The following is a 27,672-nucleotide window of genomic DNA, read 5'->3' as shown; positions in this document are numbered from 1 at the left end:
TAAATCTGGCCTACTGCAGAGGTTAAGAACTACCAAACTCTGAGTTTGTACTATTATTGACGCTGCACTATGATTTCTGTGAGCGGTGCGTGAGCAGGTCATTCTCACCTTCTTAAGCTTGGAATGAAACTTCAAATGTCTGTTTCTGACAAGGCCCCTGCCTCTGAGATACCCAGTTTATTTCACCCTAACTTCACTGTAACTGAATAATATTCTGAGGACCCATCCCCATCATCCCCCACCTTTTTTTTTTTTTTTTTTTTTCCTCCCTCAACAGTCCCTTTGGCCCAGATCCATGTAGATTCAGAGAATCTTCAAGCTGGGAGGGATGACTATGGGGCTGCAATGTGCTTATGAATCACGTGGGAGCTTGTTCTGATGGACATTCTGGTTTGGGAGGTCTGTGGTGGGGCCTCAGATGCTGCACTGCTTGCAAGCCTCCAGGTGATATGCATGCTGCTGGACAGAGGGCCACACTTTGGGTTTTGAGGATCTGGTCTTAATGTGGTCATTTTACAGATGGGAAAGCGGAGTCCCAGAAAGCTTGTCATTTCCCTGTGGTTAGAAGTGAAATTCTGCTCTTCCCCACACCTAGTTCATCACCTGCTTTTTTTTTTTTTTAAACTTTTAAGTTCAGGGGTATGTGTGTAGGGTGTGCAGCTTTGTTATACAGGTAGACATGTGTCTTGGGGTTTGTGGTACAGATTATTTCATCACCCAGGTATTAAGCCTGGTGTCCATGAGTTATTTTTCCTGATCCTCTCCCTCCTCCCACCTTCTACCCTCTGGTAGACCCCCATGTGCATCGTCCCCTCTATGTGTCCACGTGTCACCTGCTTTTGAAAGGGCTTCCCTCTTTTTCAGCTGCCGCTTCCTGCTCAGGTCCAGAGTGTGAGCATAAACGTAGCACCCCATCTTAATCCCATTTTACTGTCAGGATGAAAGACTTCTTGCCCATCAGGGCCCCGTGCTCCACAACCTACATTTTTACCAAATCCAGAGGGGTTTTTAAAGGTTTTTTTTTCGTTGTTTTTGTTGTTCTAACTTATGGATGTCTCTTCTTCTCTGCTTGACATGTTAAAAATCCTCTCTCTCTCTCTCTTTCTTTCTTTCTCTCTCTCTCTCTCTCTCTCAAAAAATTGGGCTGGGCATCTTTTGGACACAACCATTTCAGTTCCAGCCTGGAGCACTGATGCTGGGCTGAATCCACTTGGCGTTCCCTGCCCAGGAGTGGTCTGAGAGAGGCTGTGTTTCTCTGCTGCCACCTGCCACCTCCCAAGAGGGGCCAAGCGTTAGGATCTCACTACACCTCAGTTTCCCTGATTCTCAGATATTCTAAAGCCAATCCCAGAATGGCACTTGAAGTGACAGGGAAATTCCCAGTGGCCTAAGGACACCAAGGATTGGCCTAGGGCCAGTAGCAAGTGGTTTGAGAGTCCCAGGAGGTCTTCACACTCTGTCCCCTCCTGCTGGTGGGAGGGCAAAATGCCAGTCTGGAGACAAGGCCATAATGGCGACGGGGGATAAAAATCTCCCTGAGGCCAAGGGAAGGTGGAATGTGACGGGAAGTCGGGAAAACTGCCTTTTATAGGCATGTTCTTTTCTTCCTTTTTTTTCGTCCAAGTTTTTACTCCAAGCGACAGTGCCAACCGAAGGCGACCGGCCTGTCTGTGGTTGCGCCTGGGGCAGGCGGTGACACTGGCATACCCCTTCCCCCATCTTGCCTGCAAGTTGCATGACCTGCATCGGAATCCACAGGGGGGCGGGGGAGACTCCTTTCAGATACTGGATGCAGTTGAATTGAATTCAATGTATTTTGCTTCCTCGCCTGCCCTCATCCAAGCTCGGGAAGGAGAACCCTGCTTTCTTCTGCGTGTGAATGCTGTAGTGTGTCTGCCTGCTCGGACTCCCCTAACCCTTTCTTCTCCTTTCCCACAGCGAATGCTCGTTTTTTTTTTTTTTTTTTTTTTTTCAACAAACAGCTCACACTTGGCATCTTTATGTTTTATTAAGAAAAAAATTCCTACCAGCGCAAAAGCGGGGACCCCCCCACACTTCTTTCCCGGATGAGATCTGAGCTCGCGTCGAAAGCTGCACCTGCTTTGCGTCCCTACCAGGAAGGGGTGCTTGTGTGGGAGGGAAGGAGGAGGTTCTGCGCCCCCGAATCCGGAGAAAGCAGCCCGCCCGCCCCATCACCCGGCAGCCAGCTCAGCGCACCCGAGAGCTGAGCCCGAGAAGCCAGCCTCTGACGGTGCTGGCGTGGCGCTTGCCAAAATATGCCCCTTGCATCTCAATTTCCCCCGGCCATTTCTCTCGCACACACAGCTCGCCCGGGGCCACCTCGGCTCTCCAGCGCAGCCCTTTCGACCCTTATTTCTTCCTTCCCCGATCCATGCCTGCTCAAGGCCGATGCAAAACCCACCTCCAAGAAAGCGCAGCGGGCACGGGGGGCACCTAGCATGCCATGTCCCGCAGTCCCCTCCCAGCCAAGACCAGCGCCCCCGACTCTAGATTACGGAAACGAGTGTCATTCAGACCAAGGACTGCGCGTCTGCGGTCCCGGTCCCCGGCTCTGGGTGCTTCTCTGGGGTGTCTGTGCGCTCCGGCACCCCCCGTCGCCGTCCGTGAGCCTGCGCCCCCCACCCACCCAGGCTTGGGAGCGCCCCCAACCCAAGGCTTGGGAGCACTCCCCAGTCACCCCCGCCACGTTCATTTCACTTCCTACCGCGGTCCGGATTGCAGCAAAACCGGGTAGCGCGAGGGCCAAAAAGTGGAAAGGAGAGCGCCTTTCCGTGTCGCGCAGCCACCTCGCCAACTCTCCCTCCCCAGCCCCGACCCTCGCAATCTGAACTGCAACTTTTTCCCTTCGGTCTCGGTTTCCCCCGGGCTGCGGCTAGCGGGCGCCGCGCTGCGAGGCGTGGAGCGGGCGCGCTGCCGCGAGGCTGCGGGTGGCGGTGCCGGCTACAGCCGCGAGCCGGCGAGTGGGTGGGTGGGTGGGTGGGGAGGAGGGAGAGGACGGGCGGGGAGAGAGACGGGTGTGGGGAGGGGAGGGAGGGGGAGATTCCGCTCTCCTGCCGCTCCCAGCCCGGGCGGGGGGCGGGGGGAGGAGGCCGCGACAACGGAGGGGAGGAGGGAGGGAGGGAGGGAGGGAGGGAGGGAGGGAGCGAGCCGAGGAAGACGCTCCGATAACCCGTGCGTTTCGTAAGGCTCGGAGCACTTGTACATTTCTGCAGCCGCGCGGCGAGCCATTCGCGGCGGCTGCTGCAGCTCCTACTGCATCTTCCTTCTCCTCCTTTCCTCGGGCTCCGGGTGTGTGTATGTGTGAGAGTGTGTGAGTGTGTGTGTTTTGCAGGTGTGTGGTGTGTCCGTTTTAATTCTGCCCAGTAGGTGGGACTTGGTGACTTTAGCACCATTTTTTCTTTTTTTTTTTTTGCCTCCCCACCGTCTGTTGCAACCCTGCAAAGTCTCGGAGTCGGAGAGCGCGCCTCGCTTCCAGAGCCCCCGGACCCGGCGAGTCAGCGATCGCCGAGCCGGCCACCATGCCCGGCAGACCGCGCCACTAGGCGCTCCTCGCGGCTCCCACCCGGCGGCGGCGGCGGCGGCGGCGGCCGCGATGGTTTCAGACGCTGAAGGATTTTGCATCTGATCGCTCGGCGTTTCAAAGGCAGAGGCCCCCCCTCCCCCTTCCCCCCTCCCTCGCCGTCTTTGTTTCCTTCCCCCCCTGCTCTCCCCACTCCCCCCACCCCACCCCCCTCTCCTCTCCTCCTCCTCTTTTTTAGAAGCAGCGATCGGAGATGGATGTCTCTCTTTGCCCAGCCAAGTGTAGTTTCTGGCGGATTTTCTTGCTGGGAAGCGTCTGGCTGGACTATGTGGGCTCCGTGCTGGCTTGCCCTGCAAATTGTGTCTGCAGCAAGACTGAGATCAATTGCCGGCGGCCGGACGATGGGAACCTCTTCCCCCTCCTGGAAGGGCAGGATTCAGGGAACAGCAATGGGAACACCAGCATCAACATCACGGACATCTCAAGGAATATCACTTCCATGTAAGTCAGGCGGCCGCTCCCCAGCCTGCCTCCCCCGCGCTCCGCGTCTCCCTCTTGCCCGCCCGCGGCCGGGAGCCGGCCCTCCTCCCGCCCCAGCTCGCCGCTGCCCGCCGCTGCCCGCCGCCCGCTGGGCGCGCGTCAGGCTCGCTCTGGCTCGGGAGATGCTCTCGGTCTGCGCATTCCAGGTGACTCCGGCCCTGGCGAGGCGCGATCCGGCGATGCGTGTGTGTGCCTCTCCCCGGAGAGGACCCCGGCCGCCGAGGGCACGCGGGGCCCAGCTCCCGCCCGCCCCCCAACCAGCTGCTGGCTCGTTTCGATGGTGCAAATTGTTTTTTTTTTTTTGGTCCCCACTAAATAGCAACAGTTTGGCCACGCTCAAGTGGAATAAAGTAGACGCTGTTCGATTCTTTGGCAGAGGCGGCAGCAGCGGCGGCGGAGGCGGCTGCGCTTAGCCGGCAGGGAAGGTGACAGATAGGGACTGCTCGCGATCCAGCCGATCCAGCCGAGGTGTTTAACTATTTCCATTTGAAAACAGCAAAACATGCTGACAAGTAAACAAGTTGCGAGCTGGCTGCTCGCGGGGAGACTTTGGACGTGTGGAGGCCGTCATGAACGCCTACCTCTTCCCTTCCCCTCCTGCAGCCCGCCCTCTCCAGCCCCATTTTGGGCATTTCCGAGACACCCCCTTTGCCACCCTCATCTGCATCTGGGCGCCTACAGATCCCTTCCTAGTTTGGGCTTTGATAACTGCTCCGGATAATTCCGAGTCAGGATGGCGCAGGGAGAGGAGAGGGCGTGTGTTTTGAGGAGAGGGGTTTCTTGTGTGATCGTGCGGATCGGTTCATTTGGAACATTCAACTCTGGCTGGCTTTTGCTTGGTTCTGCCCCCTCCGAGGGAGACCAGTGGTGGCCTGCTCTTTTCTCCTTGCTATTTTTCTTTGGTGGGGATGGCAGCAGACGCAAAGGAGAGGACAGACCGAGGGCTGGGGACAGGAGAGTCTGCTCCTCTTTTCTTTCGTTGACCTCGGCCAGGTGACCCCTTCCTAACCTACCACCCTGGAGAAGGGTGTGGACCGTACTGGAATTGCTCAGAGGATAATTCTCACCTCTTTTCCCTCAAGGCTTCCAGCCCTTGGGGACCCCCAGCAATGGGTAGGCAGCTGAGAAGGGTTTGTGCTGAGGTCCTGGCCAAGGTCTGGAGGAAGGCGTTTTGGGTGGCTCTTTACCCCTTCGACGGACTTAAGGGGGCCGGACCTGCCTTTGGTGCTGCTCTGGGAGCACCTCCCCTTGCTTCAGCCCAGGGCCATGGGGCTGCAAAGCCTGGAGGAATTGCAGTGCTGCTCTCTGGAAAGCCCACCAGCCCTCTCGGCTTAATGGAGCTTCTGCTTGCACTCTTGCAGCTGACAGTTTGAGGGAAATGGATAGCCCAGGAGATGTCTCTGACTCCTGGCCCAGGAGACAAGCTTGACCCATATCTCAGCTCTGCTGTTCACCCCTCACCCCCTTTAACCCAGCCAGAGATGACAAGACGAACAGCCAAGGGGCGGGAGTCAGCAGGGAGGGCAGGAGAAACAGGACAGACCCAACTGTGCCTCTCCCCCACTGCAGGCCACAGGCTTCCAGCATTCCCAACGATGCAGGGAGAAGGGTTCAGAGTGAGACTGTTAGGGAAACTCAGACTTGGAAGTGCATTACTGGGGCTGTGTGTGTGTAGGGGGTGGATGTGGGGGAGTGGGGTGCTGGTGAAGGTGGGAGCTGAGCGGCCAGTCTTGGTGCTCAGAAGCCTGACCTAGAGATTGCCAGGGGTGGGCCAAGGGTTGGAAGAAGGGGCCCCTGGTACCCAGCCTGGGTCTCTGGGAATGGGTGAGCTGCATCCAGTGTGCTGCTCCAAGGATGTGTCTGTCTGTAGAAAGCCAGTGGGAGGCAGGGATGGTTACAATCACGTAGGCTGTTTATAGCCACATAGAGGTGTTGCTCCTCTGGTAATGATGCTCAGGGAAGCAGTTTCATAGGGAAGAGTTGGGTTAGCCTTTCCAGGCTGCCAGAAAGGTCTGTGATGGGAGGGGACTGGGGTGGCCTCTTGCCCTCTTTGGCACTGGAGGGCCTCAGGAGGGCGTCTGGGAGGATAGTGAGCAGGGAGTGGATCTGGAGCCCCTCTGTGTGTGTCCCCATTCTTGTTTCAGGACTTGGATTCTGAGAGGCCATCAGGACTCATTTCTCTAAATCCACCCAACACCAAAGAACAAGGGAACTGGATTCCCACAGGAGCTGTGCCAGTGGCAGGTGGGGGAGGGTCAGAGGTCATGGGTCAAATGACCTCTCCTTGCCCCATCTTCTCCCCAGTACCCTGTTATATCTATGGCTTGTATTGACTGAGCTCGAGAAGGGCCCAGATTTCCACTCCAGAGCCAGAGGGCTGGAGAGAGGGTGGGGAGTCACGCTCACCCCGGAAAGTCAGCATCCCCATCCTTGTTTGACTTCTGAGGAAATGGAGGCTTGGGGTGGTAAGGTCACTTTCCCCAGGCACACAACCCCAACAGGAACCCCCACTGTGTGGGGCTGCATATGGAGCAGGCTGGAAGAGGGATGTGTGGGCAGAGAGGAGTACCCTCGGCTGGGGTTGGTGCTTGTTTTAGTATGGCTTGGGAAGAGGGCTTCAGTTGAAGCCCGTGCCTTGCTGGAGAGTTGTTCTTCAGATTTCTGATGTTACCAAGGAAATGGGACCAAGAGGTCCCCCAGCTTCCCATTGGCCTGAAGCTCTTGATGCTGGTGGATGCCCCAGGGTATAGCTTGGGCACACTCTAGATAGAAGATGCTGAGGCCTCCACAGTTTCACCCTCTTATTCTTCGGGCTGTAGTGTTTTGAGGTCCTTCCTTCAAGTGCTGAACTGATTGTACCTGAGTTTCCAGAGGGACAAGAGGTTTCCCTGCGGTTCTGCTTCTCAGGGATGGTGTGTGGAGTGATTCCTGTGTGGCCATCCAAGGAAGCTGGCTGGGAACTGCCTCTGATGGGGGAGGCCATCTCCCCATTCAGCTGCCCTGTTTGCATCTGGAGGAAATCAGTTGCAAGGCATCAGAGGAGAAGTGTGGGTCTCACCTCCACCCCTCCCAGAGCCACGCTGCTCCAAAGGGCCCTCCCTTTTGGCCCCTTTCAGCCCAGGAGGCCAATCCCTTTGCCTTTGCAGCTGTTGATGCACAGGAACCTCATGGAGCCTGGAAGGGTCCATGCGCAGCCATGCCCAACCAGGCTGTGACGTCACAAAGGCAGGAGGGTGGTGGCCATGGTGGACTGTCTGGGCCACTTTGCTAGGCCAGGCCTACCTGGGGCTGGGTTGGAATGGTATGGTCTTTAGCTGTTAGAAAGAAGATGAAGTGGGAGAGGATGGCGTGGCTGGACCAGGTATGCTTGGGGCTGGCTACCTCGGCTTGCAAAGACCGTGGGCTCTTAGCTGGGACTCCGAGTCATCAGCTGGGTCTCACTCTGAGCTGCCACAGGGTCCCTGGCATTTGGCAGCTCTCTGGTCCCTTCATTTCCATGGCCCACCCTGAAGGCCCTCTTCTGGCTGGCTGAAGGATCATTCGGGGCTTTGGCCGTCATGTTGGCTCCTGAGTCTCATTCTTTCTAAGGATCAAGGGGAGACCCAGCCTTGACAATGACCCGGCAGGGTATGAGCCAGGCCCCAAAGGCATCATGGGGCTCGCTCTCGGTAGGCACAGTGAGGTGCTCAGAGCCCCAGGATTAGGACTAGGTCTGCGAGAGGTGGGCAGAAATGTGAGGGGCTGTTGATATGAGATTTGGAAGCAGGAGTAGTTAGAGTCCCAGAGAAAGATAGTTCCAGGGTCAAACCTGGGGACCTTGGTCTCCCGAGGCCCTGGGGTTTTCCACCGAGGAGAGGCTATTGGCAGCTCCAGAGCCAAGACCCCCTGCCCCAGGAAGCCCAGCAGGTCAAGCTTCTGTCATACACCCTGAGGCCAAGGGCATCTGCTCTGCAGCTCCATGGGACCTGAGGCCATGACAGCTTTGGGCAAAAACCAGCCCAGCCTGGCCACTGCTTTGAAAGTCCTCATCTACTGGCCCCAGGAAGGCTGAGCCTACAACCTGGAAGGTTCCTTAGGGTCCTAGAAGGCTCCTTCTACCCTCCTGCCTGGCTGAACAGGAGGTGCTGCTGTGAGAAAGGGAGGCCCTGATGCATGCTCTCCTGGGAGGCTCCCCGTCCTTGCCTTGCCAGTCCCTGCCAGCTGCTGCTTCTGTCCAACTCTGTAGAAGGACCAGGGCCCCACCTCAGTTTGCTCTTGGGTGGGTGTGGGTAGCCTGAGGCCCTCCTTTGGTATGGCCCTTGCCAATATCACGGCATTTCCACTGTGGCCTGGGTCCCTATCCCATGTGCTCCCATGGGTGGCTTGCACAGGAGTCATAGGCATGGCCTCCAGCCTCCCCTCGGGGCCTCCAGTTGGCTGGTGGCAGAGAAAGGGATGGATCATGTGAATCCCGCCTTGGCTCTGCCCCTAACTCCCTGTGAGCTCCATCAGGGCACTCTAGACTTTCTGAGACTGTAAATTCAACTATGAATTGAGGCCGCAGGGCAGAGTGTTTCTTCCAACTTGGACATATATCATCTCAGGGCCCAGGGAACTTCCCCCAGGAGGCTTGGCCACGCCACTTTTAAGGGCACCTCCTTGGGATAGCAATGATCCTTGTGATGGTGCCAGGAGGAGGTGCACTCCCTAACTGACTTTGGTACACTGGTTATTCTCCTCTTCCTTCCCTTCCCATCTCTAGCAAACTCAGGCCACCCAGAATTTGACACCATTTGTGACACATGACACTATTTAGAGTCAACTGCCCAGACCAAATGGCATATTCAACAAGAATGTGCTGGGGCCTGCAGCCTCTCATTAGGGCCTGGACACCCAGCTTCGTGACTCCCCATCTGCACCCTGGGCTCAGGGCCAGGAAAAGATGTTCTTCTGCAAAGCTTTCAGCCCATTGCTGGAGCACAGCTCTCCACTGGGTGTGAGAAGAAAACACTGGAACTTCTATTGCAAATTATTTTTGCCTAGAAAAGAGGATATTTCATATTTAATCTATAGATAATAGATATATAAACATATAAAGTAATAAATATGAGTGTTTGGGGTTTATAAAATAAACTTTTTGATTGCTAAATCATGCATGATCAATACAGCTTGGTACCCACTGCTCTTGTGATTCGGAAGGTTGGCACTTGAGAAGGAGACAGGGTGGTGACAGAAGAGGTGGTCCTGAAGCCCCTGGCCCTCCCTTGGTGCTGTGCCAAGGAGGGGTTGATTAATCGGGGGTAGGGTCAATGTGAGGAGGGAATAAGCTGGGTTGGGTGGGGGATCTCAGTTCTGGATCAGAGTTCCCAAGGCCCAAAAGCCCCCTGGCAGGGGCCAGGCCAGCTCTTAAACGATGGTCTAGTCCCTACTGGGATACTACCTTCTTATCCTTGTGTAGCAAATCCTTCATCTCCACGAATGCCCCCATCAGTCATATCATTATTTTTAGTTTACAGTTGTTGAGTTTATTTTTGTGACAGTTGCTTGGCATATAAAAGCAGAGCTTAACAGTCCCATTTTACAGATCAAGAAAACAAAATAAAGAACAAATCTAGCGTCCCAGGTGGTCACGTTGTCGTAGCTCACAAATGGAAAAGTCCAGAGGCTCTCAGGAGTCTGTGGTTCTTCTGGGGCTTCTCTTACCAGCTTGTGGGTCCCCTTGGCTCTGTTCTTTCTTGGGCGTGGCCCTTTCAGCCAGACATTAGGACTAGGCCTGAGAAAGGAAGGCAGAAATGTGAGGGGCTATTGACGTGAGATTTGGAAGCGGGAATAGTTATAGCCTCAGAGAAAGATACTTCCAGGATCAAACCTTGGGACCTTGGTCTCCTGAGGCCCTGGGGTTTGGTTTTTTGGGAAGGGAGGTGCAGAGCATTTTCATCTAGGAAGTTTTTTTCCACCCAAAGGGCAGCATTGCGGGAATGACCCATCTTTGAGGGACTTGCAAAGGGCGGCTGAGTGTTCAGCAACTGGTCAAAGAGTGGCACAGATAGAGGCTGGACTCAGTCACTCAGATGTTGGTGACCAACTGAGTGATCAGCTCATGTCATTTGCCATTCTTTGAGCCTCGTTGACCTCAACTTTGAGGAACACAAATCCTTCTGGTGGCCCAGTGTGTTGGAAGCTGCTCGTTGATGGGTTGGGTCATAAGGAGTGAAGACTCCAGTGAGGCTAACACCAAAGCTCAGGGCCCGGTGGAGTCCTGAGAACCCCCAAGAAGGCTCTTCCCATTTCCACTGCCTCTAAGTACAGGGCTCACCAGAATTCAAAGCTGGAAAGGACCACTGCAGTCATCTTCTCCCTCATGTCATCCATGAGGGTCCCAGGGCCCAGAGTGGGCAGGGACTCAGCTGGGGTCCCTGGGTCGCTGGAAGACTCCTCTTCCCGGGCACACTCCCAGGTGCTGAGGTCGCCTTTTACTCAGTGCTGGCTCCTGTTCTGGGCACTTTGTCAAAACCAGAGCCTCCCCCATGACTGTGTCTCCCTCTGATGCAATGTTTCCAAATTCAGGGTCCCCAGAGGCAGCAACTATGTGAGACTGGCAGCCCCAGAGCTCCTTGCAGCTTGCAGCCCACACCAATTAGAAATCAACTCGATGAGGCCTTCTGCTGAGCTCTGTTCACATACAGGGCTGGGGGACCTGGGGCTCAGCAGGCTTGGAAGCCTGTCCTTTTCCCCTGGCCTCACCCCTGCCCGGTGCTCCCGCCTGGCTTGTCCCATCGTAGGTGTCCCAGAGTCTGGGCGGTGGGAGATTCAGGATTCCTTCCCCAGACACGCATCATCAAGCATGTAGGACTCTGGCAGCTGCTCTCTTCCTAAGCCCAGTTTTCCCAGAAGCTCCTCCAGGCATGGCCTCTCCCTAGCTTTGAACAAATCCCTTTCCTCCTCTGGGTCTCAATTTCCTTATCTATAAGAAATGGATAATAATAACAACTACATTATATAAGCACCTTGTTGAAGTTCAGTGCTATGGGTCATGTCTGGCAAAGAGAAATCTGTCCATACATAACTAGTGTCAGCTAGCATCTACTGAGTACATGATAACAATCGTTAGCGTTTCTGGAACATTTACTATGTTCTAGACACTGTGCCAAGCACTCTAAGGCTAATACCTCATTGCGGCCTCACATCAACCCCAATAAGTACTATTATTAGCCTCATTTTCCAGATGGGGAAACTGAGTGCAGAGAAGGAACTTAACTCACTTAATTTCATGCAGCCAGTAAATGGCAAAGCAGTCTGGCATTTAAATATTAAGCTATATTGCCTATGCTCTTTTGCAATACTCTTATGCATACTAGCATACACATATATATGCATACATGCACACACACACACACACGAATATATTACTATTAAGTTAAAAATAAATAAAAGAGTTGATGTAAAAGTCTAGGAGAATCCTTTAGTTTACAACATTTCAGTTCCTTGGGTGGGAATTACCCTGGCTGGGATAGGAGAGGAAGGCACGTAGGATAATTATGGGTGTGGTATTGGCCAAACAGTGTGGCCAACACTGTCCCAGGCAGGCCTCTCTAGTGGTGGGGGAGGCTTTTGGTCCCTCCTCCTGACCTGTTCCCAACAGGGAGTTTCTCCTGAGGTTGTGTCTCAGCCACACCCTCTTCCCAGGCCTCCTCATCCACCCCATGATGTCCTGGCCTCTGAGGTCAGGTCAGCCCACAGCAGAACAGGTGCCAGTTGATGCTGGCTGAGATTCAGAAAGCTGGTGGCTGGGTCCCAGCCAGCTCCTCTCTGGGCTGAGCCGTGGTCAGCAGGACTATGCCGCTGGTGCTCATGGCCAGCGAGAGCCTGGATGGGAGAGCAGAGGGCTGAGTGGCTTCTCCCAGGTAGAGCTTTGGGGTGCCAGGAACATTTCTGGGTGCAGAGCAAAAGGGGGGTGTCTAAAGCGCTGGGCAGCTGGAGCTGGAAGCTGGTGTTTAGAGCTTCTTTCTGAGTCCTTCTCTGGTCCTCTCCACAATAAGCGTCCTTTATCTCCCCGCAAGCTTACCCTGCCTCTCTACCTTCATTGGTCATGGAAGCTCCATCTCTTTCTCCATAGGGATGAGCTCTTAGTGTGGGAGACAGATACAACTTCCTTCTGTGAAACAGCCGAAACTGTGGGGCAGGGTTTGGTGCACTTTCCATGTTTGCTGCTTCTTGGCTGTGTGAGCTTGCTTCGTCATCGCTCAGCCACTGGCCTCGCACTTCTGAGAGCTGAGGTCATGGAACTCTCCAGCCCGGCTCCCCCGTAGGGTCACTGTCATGTTCAGACCTATGCAATGATGTATTCGCTAGGCTCTGTAAATAATTGGGTACCACGTTGGTTATTTCCTTTTCTAGACCACTGGGAAGATTTCTGAGTTAGAGAGAAGATCACGACTTTGAACCATAAATTACTAGATCTGGAAAGGGGCTCAGAAAATGTTGAGGCCAAACACTGTTTTACAGAGAAAGAACTTAGGAATCTAGAGGTGAACTGATTTGGCCCAATCGCCCAGTGAGTTCCTGGCACAAGGCAGCCCAGAACGAAGGGCCCTGCCTCCCTAGCTGGTGTGGGTCTCCATCTGCCTGTTGGTGTCTGCTCTGGGACTGAGGGGTTTGGGCTTTTACAGAGAGGCGGGGAAAGTAGCTCTTACACTGCTGCAGAGAAGGGGAGAACACGAGGGGAGCAATAGTAGCTTCGAAGTCCTAAACCCGGCTACCTGCCGCGGGAAACAGGGCTGCGTGCGTGTATCTGGGGGCGTCTTGGCACAGGCACAAGTGCGTCTCTTCTGTGTTCTGTGCACATCGTGTCTGAGGTCTCTGTAAACAGACCTTAAAAGATTTTGGCTTCCCTCTGCGTCTACGCTCCTGGTGGCCACCAGAGGGCAGTGTGGCGCACGAGACGGTCCTGGGCTGGTGACTTCCCAGGGCGGGAGCCGGGCGTGTGGCGCTAACCCGGTGAGAAGTGCACTGTCAGCCCTGGCTTTCAGAGCATTTCCTGAGCAAGGGCTGAGCAGAGAGGTCAGCTCTCCTCTATGAGGGGCATCTCTCCGCCGAGCTGACCCTGCTTCCATTGTATCTCTGCAGTCCAGGGATGTGAGACTCCTGGACCTGGACTTTCTGACTCATGAGCCCTTGGCTTCCTGGGAAGGAGGTGACTGGGAGAGTGCATTGGATGGAGGAAAGCCACCTGGTGTGCTCTCCTTCCAGCTTTCGCTCAGCAGCAGCAGGAGAGATCAGCACATTTGCACAGAGGGTAATGGAGTGAATGCATGGGAGGTAGCCCGGGAAGACCCACAGGCTTAATAGAGAAGTTGACAGATAGTTTCACTGTGGGGCTAGTATCATGGAGGAAGCAAGCTTTATACAGGTTCTCAGGCTGTCTGATGCCCTGGCTCAAGTGTGGGGACATCTCTTCCCTCTCCCTGCCCCCCCAACCCAAGCTTGGAAATTACCGGATGACAAACAGTGCTCAGAAAATAACAGGTCCTGGCATTGACTAGAGATGAGAGCTTGGCGCCTTCTCTTAACTTCTCCAGATCCCGTGTCTGCTTTCAGAGATAACCATACACAGAGGTGGGTATGAAAGTGCCTTGCAAACCAGGGTCATGGGCCCTGCCTGGACTGGCTGGTTTTGACAGTGCTTCTGGGAGTATTGTTGGCCCGTCTGTCTGTTCCAGGCAGTCTTGTATTTGAGCAGGTGCTGTCTTGTTCCATGCACAAATGAGCATCATCCTACTAACAAGGTTATCAGCTTTAGAGATAAGGTCTGCTGCTTTTGGGGTGGGTGCGGAGCTTTCTGGTCTGGGGCCTGTGACTCCTTCTTGAGGGTCTGCTGCCAGCTTCCTGACCAGGGGCTGCAGGCAGGGTTCTCTGTGTTGTGGTCCGTCTTTCCCCACTTCCTTATTTCTGATAGTTTTTCAAGTCTGGTCCACTGAAGAGGAGGAAAGAAGCTGACATTATGGCCCTCCTTCTGGGCCAGAGATCATTTGCATATGCAACCCTAATTATTTATGGCAACGACTAAATGAAGCTTTAGGTCATGACTCTGCCTCTTACATGCTGGGACCCTGGGCTGGCTACTTGACCTTGTTGATCCTCAGTTTTCTCATATGATAATAATAAAAATAAGGCAGGATTATTATAAGATTTCAATGAGCACGTGTGTGTGTGTGTGTGTGTGTGTGTAAAACTATTTTCTCTCTCTTCCTATTACTACACCCCAGAACCTCATCCCCACAAGCATGGATACTTTTTATAGCCCTCATCTGTTCTTCTTGCTTCCAGTCTCTCCTGCCTCCAGCTCATTTTCCACACCCTGACAGATTAATCTTCTAATCCAGGGTATTTGTTTAGACCAATTCCTGTACCCCGAACTTTTCAGTGGTCCCTTTGACTGAGAGGTGGCATGGTGTAGTGGGAAGAGTAGAGGCTTCTTTGGTCAGAAAACTTTCAGTTTAAATGCTGGCTCTGCCCTGGTATAGGCTTAGGCACATTACTTAACTTTTCTGAGCCTCAGTTTCCTCATCTGAAAAATCTGGTTAGCTATACCCATCTAATACAGAGGTTGTGAGGGTTGAATGAGATTATGGTAGGTGCTTGGCATGTGATGGCTACACAGAAGCCAAGCTGGTGAGCAGTCCACGGGAGTCTGTAAGAGGTGATGGGCAGTGACATTTCCAGGTCCTTGAAGAATGGGATTAGAGGAAGTTGCACGAGGGAACAGGCATGTGGACAAAGCTGAAGGAGGCAAGAGAAGGACTAAGATGGCATATATTTGGAAAAAGGGACACAGTGGCTGAGGTACATGCCTGCCACAGGGACAGGGAGATTGTTATGGCTCCTGCTGATAAGGGACTCCTTTGGAATACCAAGTGTCAGAGTGTCCCAGGCAAAGCCGTTTTGCTACCTGCCTTCCCCACTCTGCAGCCCCAGAAATCTGGATGCCAGAAATCTCTATCTAGGGTAATTTAGTAGCATCTAGCTTCTTGCAGATGTTGTCCCAAGCAGTTTTATTGCTATTCTTGCCCTACATAGCTTCCCATTCACTAGCTGATTCCCTCTTGGCTATTGTAATCCAATAAGTCTGTCTGAAGAGGGGGCTTCAGGACCATCCCTGGTAGAAAGAATTTAGGAATCCAATGGGGTAGGATGACCTAAAATCCTTCCAATCCACTCATGAGAGCCTCCCATGGACATTCACCCCAGTTCCATGTAAAGCCACAAGAGGGCACTAGACCATGATTTCTGCAGGGAGGGAAGGGCTGTTGAGCCTGTCTGTTGTGATTTGTACCTTTGATGAAAGTCTGAGCCCTACTTGGTTTTTTCCCAGTTGCCATCTTCTCTGGGGTCATGGCAAACCAGCTTGATTCAGCCAGAGCCCATAGCACTGAGACTGATAGCTCAAGGGAGGCTAAATTGCGTAGTAAAAAGGTCATGGAATTTGGCATCTGTCTCAGGTTCCAATCCTTGCCCTCCTCCTTGCTTGTTTTTTTAAACTGTGAGCACGTTATTTAATTTTTCTCTGCCTCATTTTCTTCACCTGCAAAGTAAGGTGTTCTCGGGAGAGTTGCTGTGAGATGGTGTTGTGAGGATTAAAGTACATGATGTGGGGACAGCATCTGGAACATGATGGAACAGCATCTGGAACATGGTTGGCCATCTATCTCTTTCTGGGAGAAATATGAAGTTAGGTCACACCCAGGAGATATGTATGAGATCCCCTTGGCCTGCTGGGGTCATTTTACCCCCTACTGAACGCTCTATGGTTCCAATTCATGGGGGGGGGCAGCAGTGACACCCAGTGGCTGGCATGGAGAACAGCAAGTGTATTCCGATCTTGTAGGTGGTGTGGTGGGGATTGTCTAGGCCAGGTGAGGCTGAGTCAGGGTTAGTGGATATTGGCTTCAGAGGTTTCATTAGCAGAATTTCTCCCCTTCAACTGCTAGGTGCTAAAGATATTTTTTTCTGAGGGCATTCATGTGATGATGGCTATTGGGGATGTTTCTTGCTGGGGCCCACAGTACAAAGTCACAACTGGAGAAAACACATGGGCAACTGACTAACTTGAATGAAACAATCCTGGCACCTAAAAACCAGAGCCTTTCTGGTGTTTTCCTGGGGCACCACTCTTTTTGAGATGCTTTAATACAGTCTATCTGGTTGGCCTTAGCCAAGAGACTCCAGATCTCTGAACCTCAGTTTGTTTACCTGGGAAATGTAGGGGTTGGTCTGGTTGACAAAAAAGGCTCTTTTAGCTTAAATTTGAGTGTCAGACATGATTGAATACCTTTTGCTCAGTGTGTGTGTATGTGTGTGTGTGCGCGCGCGCTATGGGGGATGGGATCAAGTGAGAAGCAGGGTAGGGGTCACTGCTAAGCTTTGGGCTTTACTGGTGAAGAAACTCCAGCCTCCTCTCAGCAGAGGGGTGGCTCTGAGGCTGGTTTGGGGTGTCCCTGGCTCTCATCCTTGCAGCCTCTTCATTTCTCCACCTGAGATCCAGGAGGGAGCGTTGGCAGACGGGCCAGGCTCAGGAAGTTATTTAATATCAGCTTTGCTCCAGATTGTGTTTCTGACTCCCTGCCACCTCTTAAGTGGCAGTCATTTGAACAAATGTGGCGATAAGACACAGAGAGGGAAATAACATAAGAAGTGGGGAGGGGGCAAGGGCGTGGAGGAGGGGTACAGTTTTATTCTCTTGGCAGAAACCTTGTCTTTGAGGCACTCAGGAGCAAGAAAGAAATGGAAGAGGAGTTCAGCTCAGGGCTCCTCAAAGTCCCTGGTGTTGAAGGAAGAGGGTGGAAAGAAGGGCCTAATTTTTCGGGCCTGCAGCTGCAGCTCCTTCTCCTCCGTGGGAGGGCCCTATGGCCTATGGGGACTTCTGGCTCCCATCCCTAGGGCAGGTGTTGGAGGGGCGGCCTCATATTCTGTTTTCCAAAGGACTGTCTTCCAAGTGCGTAACAGACAGCTAACGGGGGCCTGGCATTGGCGGCGTGTTCAGCCCACAGTGACTGCTGAGCTGCATCTGTACCTAGGCTGTGGGGTGCCCAGGTGTCTGGCCGCCTGCCTTGCTGTTTGCCAAAGCCCATCCTAGCATCTGGACTGTTGGGGAAGAATGAGCAGATGCGCTAGCAGGGCCAGCCTGGCTCTTCCTTCTGTGGGACCCAAAGAGGAGGAGAGTCTACCCCCTTTCATCCTAGTGCCTAGCACCAGCTGTGGGCCAGACCCAAGCTGAGCCCTGGGGCACAGCCTTGAGAAAATGAAAGACCATGACACGTCCTTCTTGAAGCTACAGTTGAATGGAGGCAGGCAGGTATTAGACAAATGATCTACAGCTCAAACGGTTATCTCAAGAGAAGCGGGGGCAGAATTTTAGAAAATGGATCTAATGTAAGGTTTAAAGAAAAATTTATATATATGAAAATGTGGCTTCCCTAAGGTGGAGAGGGTGCAATTTTCCTAAATGGAGTTTTAAAAGTTCTAGATTTACCTGCTCCCAGGTGTACTGAATGTGATAACAGTGGAGTGAGTTGTCAAGACTGTGCCCCCTGGCTGGGAAGTTGATTCATTGGCCTTGCTGTTGCTCACAGAGGCCACACGCGGAAAGGCAAGAGAAGTGAGTTTCATTTCTTCCCCTGTCACTCTGCGTGTGTGAGATGAAGATTTGGGGTGTGGGTAGTTTATTTGGAAGGTGACCCCAGGAAGCCTGGGAGGGAGAGCAGAAGTGAGACAGGGAGGGAGGAAATCCACGCATCAGTGTGACCATGCACAGGTGGCCACGTGCTCTTCGCAGGTGGCCACGTGCTCTTCCCAGGCACCGTTCATTCGTTTCTCTATTTGTATATTTATCCAACGTGGGCTTATTGGAGAGTCTCTGATGGGCCAGCCACTTGGGAGAGCTGGGAAAGCGGTGGAGAGCAGGACGCCTGAGGTCTCCATTGTCCCTAGGTCTCCATTGTCGTTCTAGGATGTGTGCAGCTGAGCAGCAACTCTCCCGGCCTCTCCCTGCACCTGGAAATTGACCTCCGGAGAGGGGAGGTGGGCCAAGTTTGCTGAGAGTGCACGGCAGATTCCGTCCGTTCCCGGGGCCATGTTCTCGGCAGAAAAGTCAGAGGGCTGTGGGGATAGGGCAGCCCTTCTCCCCCATGCGCTGGGTGGAGGTGAGCCTGGGTGAGGCGAGGTGCAGGTCAGATGAAGAGAGTAGCTCCACGTGGTATTGAAGGGTAGCCCCGCTTCCTGCTCCCAGCACCCAGCTGACATTCTGCCCAACCAGCGGCTGACCTGCCCCATGCCCCCTGTTCCTAGGTGAGACTGACCAGGGCGCACCCTCCCTCCTCCTTTCCAGCCCAGAGCAGCTCCCTGGGCCCTGGGGAAGCAGAAGTGGCAGGAGAGTGACCTCATGACTCCCTGATTCGCATCTAGGGTTCATTTTCCATGGTCATGTTCTGTCTCCCTGGAAATGATTGGTTGCTCTTCCCTGCGCCCATCACTCCCATCCCTGAGCTGCAGGCTGTGTCTCCCATCCAGGTGACTGATGTCCCCCTGCCCACCTCCTGTCACTCACTCAGGGCTGCTGTTGCCTGCTGACTGGGCAGGCATGCTCTGGCCTTGAGGCCCCACCCTGCTGCCCTCTACTGCCCTCTATGTTCTTACCTGCCCAGGAGGTCACTGAACAGAAGAGGGCGGCACAGCTAGTGTCTCAGTCCAGCTGACACCCTCTGGAGCCCCACGATGTGTCCTGTATGGCATTAGCTTGTTAATGTTCCTGTTTCCTCACTGTGCGGTGAGCTCCTGAAGGCTGGCATTGAGGCTCATTCAGCTCTGTCCCCAAGAGCCCCCACCTAGTAGGTGTTCAGTAAAGACCTATGGACTGGAACAGGCTCATTTCCTGCACCAGAATGTCCCCCAGGCCCACAGCAACCCTCCCAGCTTGGTGAGGGCACACATGCCTCCATGCAGAATGCTGGGCACACCGTTCTCATTGCTCTCCACACCTTTGTGGGCCGCAGGCTTTGCCCTCAGCAGGGCAGCCTGTTGGAGGAATCTTCTAGAGAAACCTGAGCTCATCACAGTGACAGCAAATGCTGTGTCATGACTGCTCTGGGGGTTCCTTTAAGGGGACTTTTATTTTAACCCCCTTCCATTCTCAGCACAGTGACATGGCAGGTCCCACAATCATCCTCATTTTATAGGGGAGAAAACTGAGGCACAGGGTGGCTAAGTAGCTTGCCCTAGGTGGTTCTGCCAGGAAGTGGCAGAGCTGAGATTTGTCTGAAGCAGGTCTGGCTCCAGAGCCGGGAGGGCAGCCCTGTATTACAGACCCCTTTCTATTTCCTGCCAGCCCCAGCCTCCTCCACAGTAAGAAGGCACCCTTGGGCCGACAGGACACACGCCGTGCTGTTCTGGTTTTTGACTTTGGTAGTGGTAAGGAGGGTGGGGTAGAAGGGGCCCTTGGGACTCAGTGGAGTTTGAGGTCCTTGAGTTTCATGGACACAGGTGTTTTTGGCCACACCCTCACAGAACGTCCCCTGAGTCGGGGCAGGATGGGGCTGGCCTCTGTGTCCTGTCACTGCCACAGGTTACCGGGTGAGTCAGGGCCAGGCATTGTTGTCTCTAAGGTCTCAGTTTTCTTATATTTAAAATCAGGGGGCTGGACTAGGAGATCTTTGAGATCCCTTTCGGCTCTGACTTGTGATGTTTCTATGGCGGTGGTTGGGGACCGGCTGGGAAAGTAGGGAGCCATACAGCTGCAGCAGCCCTGGGTTTCTCTGGGGGCAATCCTGTGGGGGACGGGAGGGGGGCTGTGCCCCTGCACACAGGTGCATGGGAGCCTTGTTCCTGTGTGTGTGTGTGTGTCTGTGTGTGTCACTGTGTGTGTATATGTGTGTTCTGGAGACCAGACCCTATGAGTTATTAAGCTTTGGCGTGCACGCGCATCACCAAGGGCTGTTAAAACACCGACTGCTGGGCCCCACCCCAGAGTATCTGATTCAGAAGATCGGCTGTCAGGCCTGAGAATTCGCATCAAGTCCAGGACCACACTTTGAGAGTGACTGTTGATATTGATGGCTTTCACACTGTACTCCCTGGAGTGAGATCAGAGGCGGGGTGGTATTCTGCATAACATTTTTGTGAATAAGATTTCCTAGACTGCAAAAAGCCTGCATCCTTCCATTCTTGAAGAATACCAGCCCACTCCCAAGCACATTCTGCCAGGCCTTGTCCTGGTGCTGGGTTCTCTCTCTGTTTCTCTCTCCCCTCTTCTCTCTGCACCCCAGATGTGGTGCCTGGCTCTCTCCTGACTTTGGCTCCATGCTCACCTTTCCCTACAGGGCTGGACTTGACCTGAACCTGCCTTGACCTGCATGATACAACCTGTAGTTGAGAGACGAAAACACACTTAATGTGTTAAAGAGTGCCATTCCAGACTCAAGTGGATTTGTAAAAATGATCTGGGAGGTAGAGTAAGTCATTGTGTAACTGCGCCTCAAGAAACTTACTTGGCTCCCACTTGCCCCCAAGGTGTAGTTGAGACTTCTCTCTGTGGCACTCAGAGCTTTTCATGTTCAGGCTGCAGCTCCTCTTTGGAGTCCTGCCTCTCGTTATTCCCCATGGGAATCCTCTGCCCCAGTGAGCTGATCTGCTGTTCATTCCTCAAACATTCTCAGCATCATTCACTCTCAGTCTTGTGATCAGGCCACTTCCCCTGCCTGGAGGGCTTCTGGCCTCCAGTTTGCTTATCTGGGCCCTCCCTGTCACTCCAGTCCCACCTTTGAGAGGTTCTTTGTTGCCCAGACCCATGTTTGTGGATTATTTTATCTTTTCACTTCCTGGAGCTCAAAGTGCCAGCAGCTGCTGTGTGTTAAGCACTGCATTCAGGCCTGGCAGTGTATATAGTCACTCATTTAATCCGCACAGCCACTATCTGTGGAGAACTGCTCTCATCTGACAGATGAGGAAATGGAGACCAAAAGATGCAAGAGCTCGTCTAAGGCCACAGCAGTAAATGACAGTGAGGATTCCAGCCCAGGCTGACTCCAGAGCCCCTGTGTGTTCCTATGTTTATTGCAGAAGTGTGTGCAAGAGCAAAACAACTGGAAACAAGCTGAAATGTTATCAGGAGGCATTTGAATCAAGAGCTGAATCACGGCATAGTGATATGATGAAATCCTGTACAGCAGTTTCAATGAAAAAACCTTGTTCTCTGTGTGGTAGCATGGCTATATTTTGAAAACATAATACCGGTGAAACATATAATAAGTTGCAGAGTGACATACCATATATACATGTTAAACATCACAATGACCGATATAATATGTTGTTTATAGACAGAAAGATAAAATCGTGGGCTGAATACAAACCAATTTCATGACAGTCTTGGCCTCTAGGGAGAGAGGGAGAGAGGAAAAGAAGGGTATGTACAGGGCTCTTAACTTTACCTGTAATGTTTATATTTTGTCTTTTTTTAAAGATCTTGGCATTTGACAAAGTGGTAACATGTATTAATTCCAGGTGATGGGTAGATAAAATATTCAATACATGATCCTTTGTTTTTTCTTTATTATAATGAAACTTTAGAAGTCCTAAGCAATAAAAAGATTATTATACCCACTAGATTTATGATTTAAAATAAAAACAATATTAAAATCCTCATATTTCTTGGCTGGAGCTGCCATAAGAAGGTCTCACAGACTGGGTGGCTTAAAAAGCATACGTTTGTTTTTTATGGTTCCGGAGGCTGGAAGTCCGAGATGAAGGTGTTGGCAGGGTTGGTTTCTTCTGAGGCCTCCCTCCTTGGCTTGCAAATGGTCGCTTTCTCACTGTATCTTTACGTGGTCTTTTCTGTGTGTGTGTGTGCCTGTGTCCTAATCTCCTCTTCTTGTAAAGACACCAGTCATTTTGAATTAGGGCTACCCCAATCACCTCATTTAAACTTAATTACTTCTTTAAAGACCCTATCTCCAAATACAGTTACATTCCGAGGTACTGGGGGTTAGGACTTCAACAAAGGAATTTTGAGGGGGACACAAAAATATTATAACAATCATAAAACAAAGAAAAATGCATACCCGATGAAATTTAAAGAGCCATTGTTAGATTTTCTGAGTGCAGGATTCTGTGGAAGTTCATCAAGGTTGATTTTTTTTTTTTCTCATTTTCTTTTGGTGTGTCTTGTTGCGAATGTCCAAAGTGTCTGCTTAGTTGGTCATGTAAGCAAGAGAGCCCTGTGGAAGAAGTTGCACAGTCTTAGGTGAAATAGAGGTGGATAAAGGGAAGGACACATGCAAGCAAGTGCAACATCTGAGAAGGGTCCACAGGACAGTTCTGTGTTTTAAATTTAGATCTCAGGTGTAAATAAGCAAAACAACTCATATATAAAGTGCACAATTTCTAGCTCTCTTATGAATTAATTAACTAATTATTTCAACAGCTACCAGTAAGCACCACACTTGTGTCAGTAACCATGTTAGGCATCCCTCCACCCCCATACAATGACAACGGGCTGGGACCTTCAGCTCTGGGGATGTGGGTTAGCAGTAAGAGAGAACTTCCCAAAACAATGGGTCACAAAATAGGGCTATGGAATTGTTTTCTTTGGGACATGTAAATACATAGGATCCCTCCCATCCCATCATTTTATTATGCAAATCCTGAAACATACAGGGAAGTTGAAAATTTCACAGTGAACATCCATAAAACTACGCCCTAGACTCTGCAATTAATATGGTACTTTACTTCTTTATCACATCCTCTATCCATCTGTCCAGCCCTCTATCCACTCCTTAACCCATCCTATTTTTCTGATGCATTTCAGAGTAAATTTTAGATGTTAGCATGCTCCCTCTACATACTTCAGCATGTATGTCATAAAATTAGAGTTCGATTTTTTTTTCACTTTTTGAGCTAATATTTGTATTTAATGAAATGCGTTACTCTTAAGTGTGCATTCTCTGAGTTTTGACAGATGCAGACGCCTGTGGAACCCAAACCCAGTGAGAAGCAGAACATTACCATCCCCCAGAAAGTTCCCCACATTCTTTCCAGTCAGCATCTCCCATTGCTTCCCCAGGGGGAGCCACTGTTTGGGAGATTTTTCTTTTCTTTTTGTTATCTACTTTTGAGAGTAGTGTTTTTTTTTTTTTTTAATTTTGTTAGCTTTTGGAGTACAAGTTGTTTTTGGTTTCACGGGCGAATTTATAGTGCGAATTTGTAGAGGAGATTTGTACCCAATATGTAGTTGTTGTTTTTTTTAATCCCTTCCTCCCTTCTGCCCTTCCCCTTCTGAGTCTCCAGAGTCCATTATATCCCTCTGTATGTCTTTGCATCTTTGTAGCTTATCTCCCGTGTTGGTATTTTTCTTCTCTTTTCTTTTTTACAATTTTTTTTTTTTTAAATAATAGAGGCTGGAGTCTCACTTTATTGCTCAGGCTGGTCTCGAACTCCTGGCCCTAAGTGATCCTCCTGACTCAGCCTCCCAAAGTGCTGGGATTACAGGCATGAGCAACAGTGCCCAGCCTGTTTTGGGCTTTTTCACAACAGATGACTTTTTCTTCTTCTACAGCTTCATAGAAATGGAATCATATAACATCTATTTGTCAAAAATGTTTGTGAGATTCATCCACATTGTTACAGATATCAGTGTTTGGTTCCTTTTTATTGCTAAGTGATATTACATTGTATGGGTAACCTGAGTTTATCTGTTCTCTTGTTTTTGGTTGTTTCTAGTTTTAGAGTACTATGGATAAATCTGCGGTGAACATTCTTCACCGCAAGAAGAACATTCTTCTCTACAAGCCTTTTTGTGAACATATGCTTTCATTTCTCTTGGGTCATTCCCCAGGAGTGAAATTTCTGGGATGTTTGATAAATTTATGTTTAACTTTATAAGATACTGCCTGACCTTTTTCCAAAGTGGTTGTAACAGTTTACACTCTAGGACTGTTTTCGATTAATCTGGGTTAGGAGAGACACATTTATGTGACTCATCGAAACAGGACCTTGTATCTCTGTCTTGCAAAGAAGAAATTGAGGGGAAGAAGGGTGGCGTCACTTGTTCAAGGTCACCCAACCGGTAGGTGGCAGAGCTGGGATCCTGTTTGACTCAAAGCCCCAGGGGGGTTCCTGTTGTGGTGCACTGCTTCTTGCTGCTTTTTGCAGAGCAGTGAAGCAGGCAGAAAAAGCAGATGACTGACTTCTCAAGGGCACCTTCTGGGATCCTCAGCCCAAGGACATCCCCCTAGGGTCCTCTCAGAGCTCCCTTCTTCTCTGTGACACTGTGGAAGCCAGGGCCTGGTGGGCATTTGGTGCTCTTTAGCAGGGCTGGGCCCCTGGGTCTCTGGCCTGGGGCTGGGTCGTTTCCTTGGGGTTCTCCCTCCACCCCAGTTGTGCTGCTCCTCCCAGGGGCCCAGGCTGAGTCTCATGTGCAAGGGATAGATGAATGCCACTCGAAGAGGTCCTGGTCCCACCAGAAAGGCAACTCCCCTGGGCTTGTGTCTCTCTCCCACAATGGTTTAGCTGTGAGTCTTGCTTGCTGAGTGCTCAGATGTGGGGTCTGGGAAGGCTGAGACCAGTGAGTGTCCACTGGCCCCTTCCTCGGTCTGCGGCAGGGTACTGAGTGCGAGGGTCCAGCAGCCAGCCCAGCCTGCCAGCTCAGAGCCTGGAGGCTATTGTGGGTGGGGTAGACAGCGACACAGACAGGCCTTACTCATTCATGTTGGTGATTCTGTGATGTGCAAGACATGTTTCTGGCCTGGGACCTTACAATTCAGTGGGTAGAGGCCATCCGTTGATACGTAAGCAAATAAATCAGTACAATCATATCAGGAGTAAGAAGTCCCGTGAAGGTACTCAACAGAGTGCTGTTATGAGGCGTGATGGGGCGGTGAGGAGGCTACCTTGGTGTAAGGGTAGGGTGGCTGGGCTCTCGGAGAATGGACTGTCCAGCTCTGATCTGTAAGTGAGAGACAGTCAGAGCTTCATGAGAACTGGAGCTAGAAGTTTCCAGGCCCAGGGCACAGCCAGTGCAACGCCTCTCAGGTCAGAAGGGGCTGGAAGTGTGTCGGGGGCTGCATAGGAGGCCCTGGGAGCAGGGCTAAGTAGGGTGCGCTGGCGGGAGTGGGAGGTTGGAGAGGTCTGCAGGGACTAGATCAAGCAGGGTCATGCAGGCTGTGGGAAGGGGTTAGATTTTAGTCCTAGCAAAATAGGAAGTCCCAGAGGGTTTTCCTTTTAAACAAGAGATGATTCGACTTACAGCTGAAGTGATGGGTGTAATAAATGTATTGGAGAAAGAAGCACAAGGTTGTACAGGTTTCTATGAGGGGGTGCTTAATCCAGGCTGGGCACGCAGAGAAGCTCCCTAGAGTAAGGGGCAACCGAGCTGGAACTGGAGGGATAAGCAGGCATTAGCCACATGGCAAGGGCAGAGGCGATGGAGAGCTAGTCTAGAGGAGGGAGCTGCGTGAGGACGGCCCTTGAAACAATGGAGTCTTTAAGAAGACAAAGAAAGTTCATTCTAAATGGGGAAGTCGAGAGGGGAGAGACAGTGCAGACCCAAGGAATATGGGCTTCTTATAAGGATGGTTGGTGTTTGGTCCTGCTTATCTTTGTCTTTCCGGTGTTTAGCATATGCTTTGCTATATAAATGCAGGGCTGATGCATGCATCAATGAATGAATGAATGAAGGAGAACAAATGAATGAAGGAAGAGAGTGCACTCTGGAGATGTGTAGTCTATGGGGGCTTTTTGAAGGTCAGGGAGCAGGGGGACGAGAGACAGCCTTGGGTCCTGAGAGGGGCAGTTGTGATTGGACTAGGGTGCTGTCCATCATCTCCTGACTGAAGGTCCAGGCTGCCTGGCAGGCTGGCCTGGCACAGGACGGTGACTGTGGACCTCCTTTGCCATGAGAAGAAGGCTTGGTCCCACCCAAAAGGCATCGAGGTGCATGGTGGCAGAAAGGGACTCCAGCTCAGGAATGCCACTTGCTAAAATATATTTGTTTATTCAGAGATTTAATTAACATGTTTAAATATTAAAGAGTAAACAACGCGTGTCTAGTGGGACTCAACATTTACCAACAGTTCTCACTTATTTAATGATTTGTTTTCACAGCCCTGAGAGCCGTGTTTCTGGCTTTGTTCTAGGGAGGCCAGAGGGAGTAGGGGTTCTCTTGGACAAGGCAGGGACGGGGAGAGCTGGATGTCAGGGGGAGAGCTGGATATCAGGGGAGGAGGAGCAAGGTGTAGGGAGGAAGGGGGCAGGGAAGGAGGGGAGAGTAAGGAGGACCAGGAGGAGAGGGAGGAGAGGGAGCAATTTTCTGAAGACGTGGACCTCTCCAGGCAAAAGAAACCAAGACCCTGCATTTGGTTTTTGTGGAAGGAAGAGAGTTTTGGAGTTTCAGGACAGTGGGGCTAGGCTGCAAATTAAGGAGGCCTGTGGCAACTAGGAAGTCCTTGGGGGAGTCTCTGCAGCTGGAGGACTAGAGGGTCTTGGGATTTGCTCTTTCGAGGATGCTAACTGTGGTTTCAGTGTGCTAACTTTCGTGGGGTGCTGCTTCTCCCCAGGATGCTTAAAGAGCCTGCAGGCTGTATGGCAGCAGCCCGTTCCCTTGCCTTCACAGGGAGGAAAGGATATGGACAGATAATAAGACCCCCAGCCACCACTGCAGGTGGAACTGTGTGAAGCCAGAGGTGTTTCACAAGTGATCTGCATTATAATATCTCTGCAAATGAAGTCCTGGATGCTGAGAGATTACACTGGGGGGGTTATTTATTGGCAATGTGCTCTACAGTTTTAATTTTTTCTTTTTGCTTATTCAGGCTTTAGCTCCAGAGGAAAATAGCCTGGGGTGGCTCCGAAATAGATTCTCTCTGCCCCATTAACTTATTCAGTGAGTTTAATGGTCCCTTTTCCCCTCAGCCTTGAAGCCATCATTAAAAGGCAGAGATTTATAAAAGCGAAGATACTGAGCTTTAGTCAAACTTTCACTCTGGGCTGAGGGGAGGGCCTGGGTGGGGTGCCCCCTCAGCCCTGCTACTGTGGATAAAGCCCATGAGTGGGCCCAAAACCCTCAAGACGGGAGCTGTAGGCTGGGGGATGGGTTCCTGGGTGTGTGGGGGCAGTGCCATCACTCCACAAAACTCTTTAGGGTTGAGTGATCCCAGCATCTCCCAGCTCTCACAAGGCAGGAATGTTATGTTGTCACTGAAGGCCTGGAGGCTGAGTTTTCTGGGGTCCTCAGTAGGCCTCTGGGGCCTCTTCTTGGTACATCCCACTGCCCAACTCCCGGCTGCTCACTGCCTGCTTTGGTTCAGTTTACTGCAAATCAGCTCCTCAGAGGTTGCTTCATGGTGGGATTAACTTGTCAGAAGCCAGTTCCTTTCCAGCCAAGTGTCTAGGGGGCCAATTGCCCAAATGACCAATGAGCAAATGGCCAAAAGAAAAGCAGCCACATTTACCAAAACTTTGATTTAAGGAATATAATTATTGAATCAAGCCAAGTTAAGCCAGTCTAATCCAGGGCTGTCCAATTCAGTGCAATCCAATTCAATCCACTTCACTTCCTCCATTATTTGAGC

The 27,672-nt window shown here is 51.7% G+C and overlaps 1 protein-coding gene and 1 long non-coding RNA gene across 6 annotated transcripts in view; one reads left to right on the top strand and one right to left on the bottom strand.

Annotated features, from left to right (window-relative positions):
- Positions 1–270: 270 nt before the first annotated feature.
- NTRK3 (neurotrophic receptor tyrosine kinase 3) overlaps positions 271–27,672 on the top strand; it is a 392,667-nt gene continuing 365,265 nt past the window's right edge. For 3 of the 5 annotated variants that reach the window (XM_002825781.5, XM_063716294.1, XM_024232832.3), the window contains exons 1-2: positions 271–3,309; positions 3,465–4,042. In XM_002825781.5, the coding sequence (XP_002825827.2) occupies positions 3,795–4,042 (248 nt within the window). In that variant the 5' untranslated portion in view covers positions 271–3,309; positions 3,465–3,794. Of the gene's footprint in view, positions 4,043–27,672 lie in introns of all 5 variants that reach the window. The other 2 variants (XM_054531808.2, XM_054531809.2) reach the window with 1 other exon arrangement.
- LOC134760220 (uncharacterized) lies at positions 3,933–7,288 on the bottom strand. Its single transcript, XR_010137235.1, has 2 exons — positions 6,488–7,288; positions 3,933–4,557 (listed from the first exon to the last, which is right to left on the bottom strand). It is a non-coding gene; the product is annotated as an uncharacterized LOC134760220 (long non-coding RNA).

The sequence above is a fragment of the Pongo abelii genome, chromosome 16, assembly GCF_028885655.2.
Source record: "Pongo abelii isolate AG06213 chromosome 16, NHGRI_mPonAbe1-v2.0_pri, whole genome shotgun sequence".
In the NCBI taxonomy this organism is placed as follows: domain Eukaryota; kingdom Metazoa; phylum Chordata; class Mammalia; order Primates; family Hominidae; genus Pongo; species Pongo abelii.
Note: the sequence above shows the minus strand (reverse complement) of the source record. Positions and strands in the feature narration are given on the sequence as shown.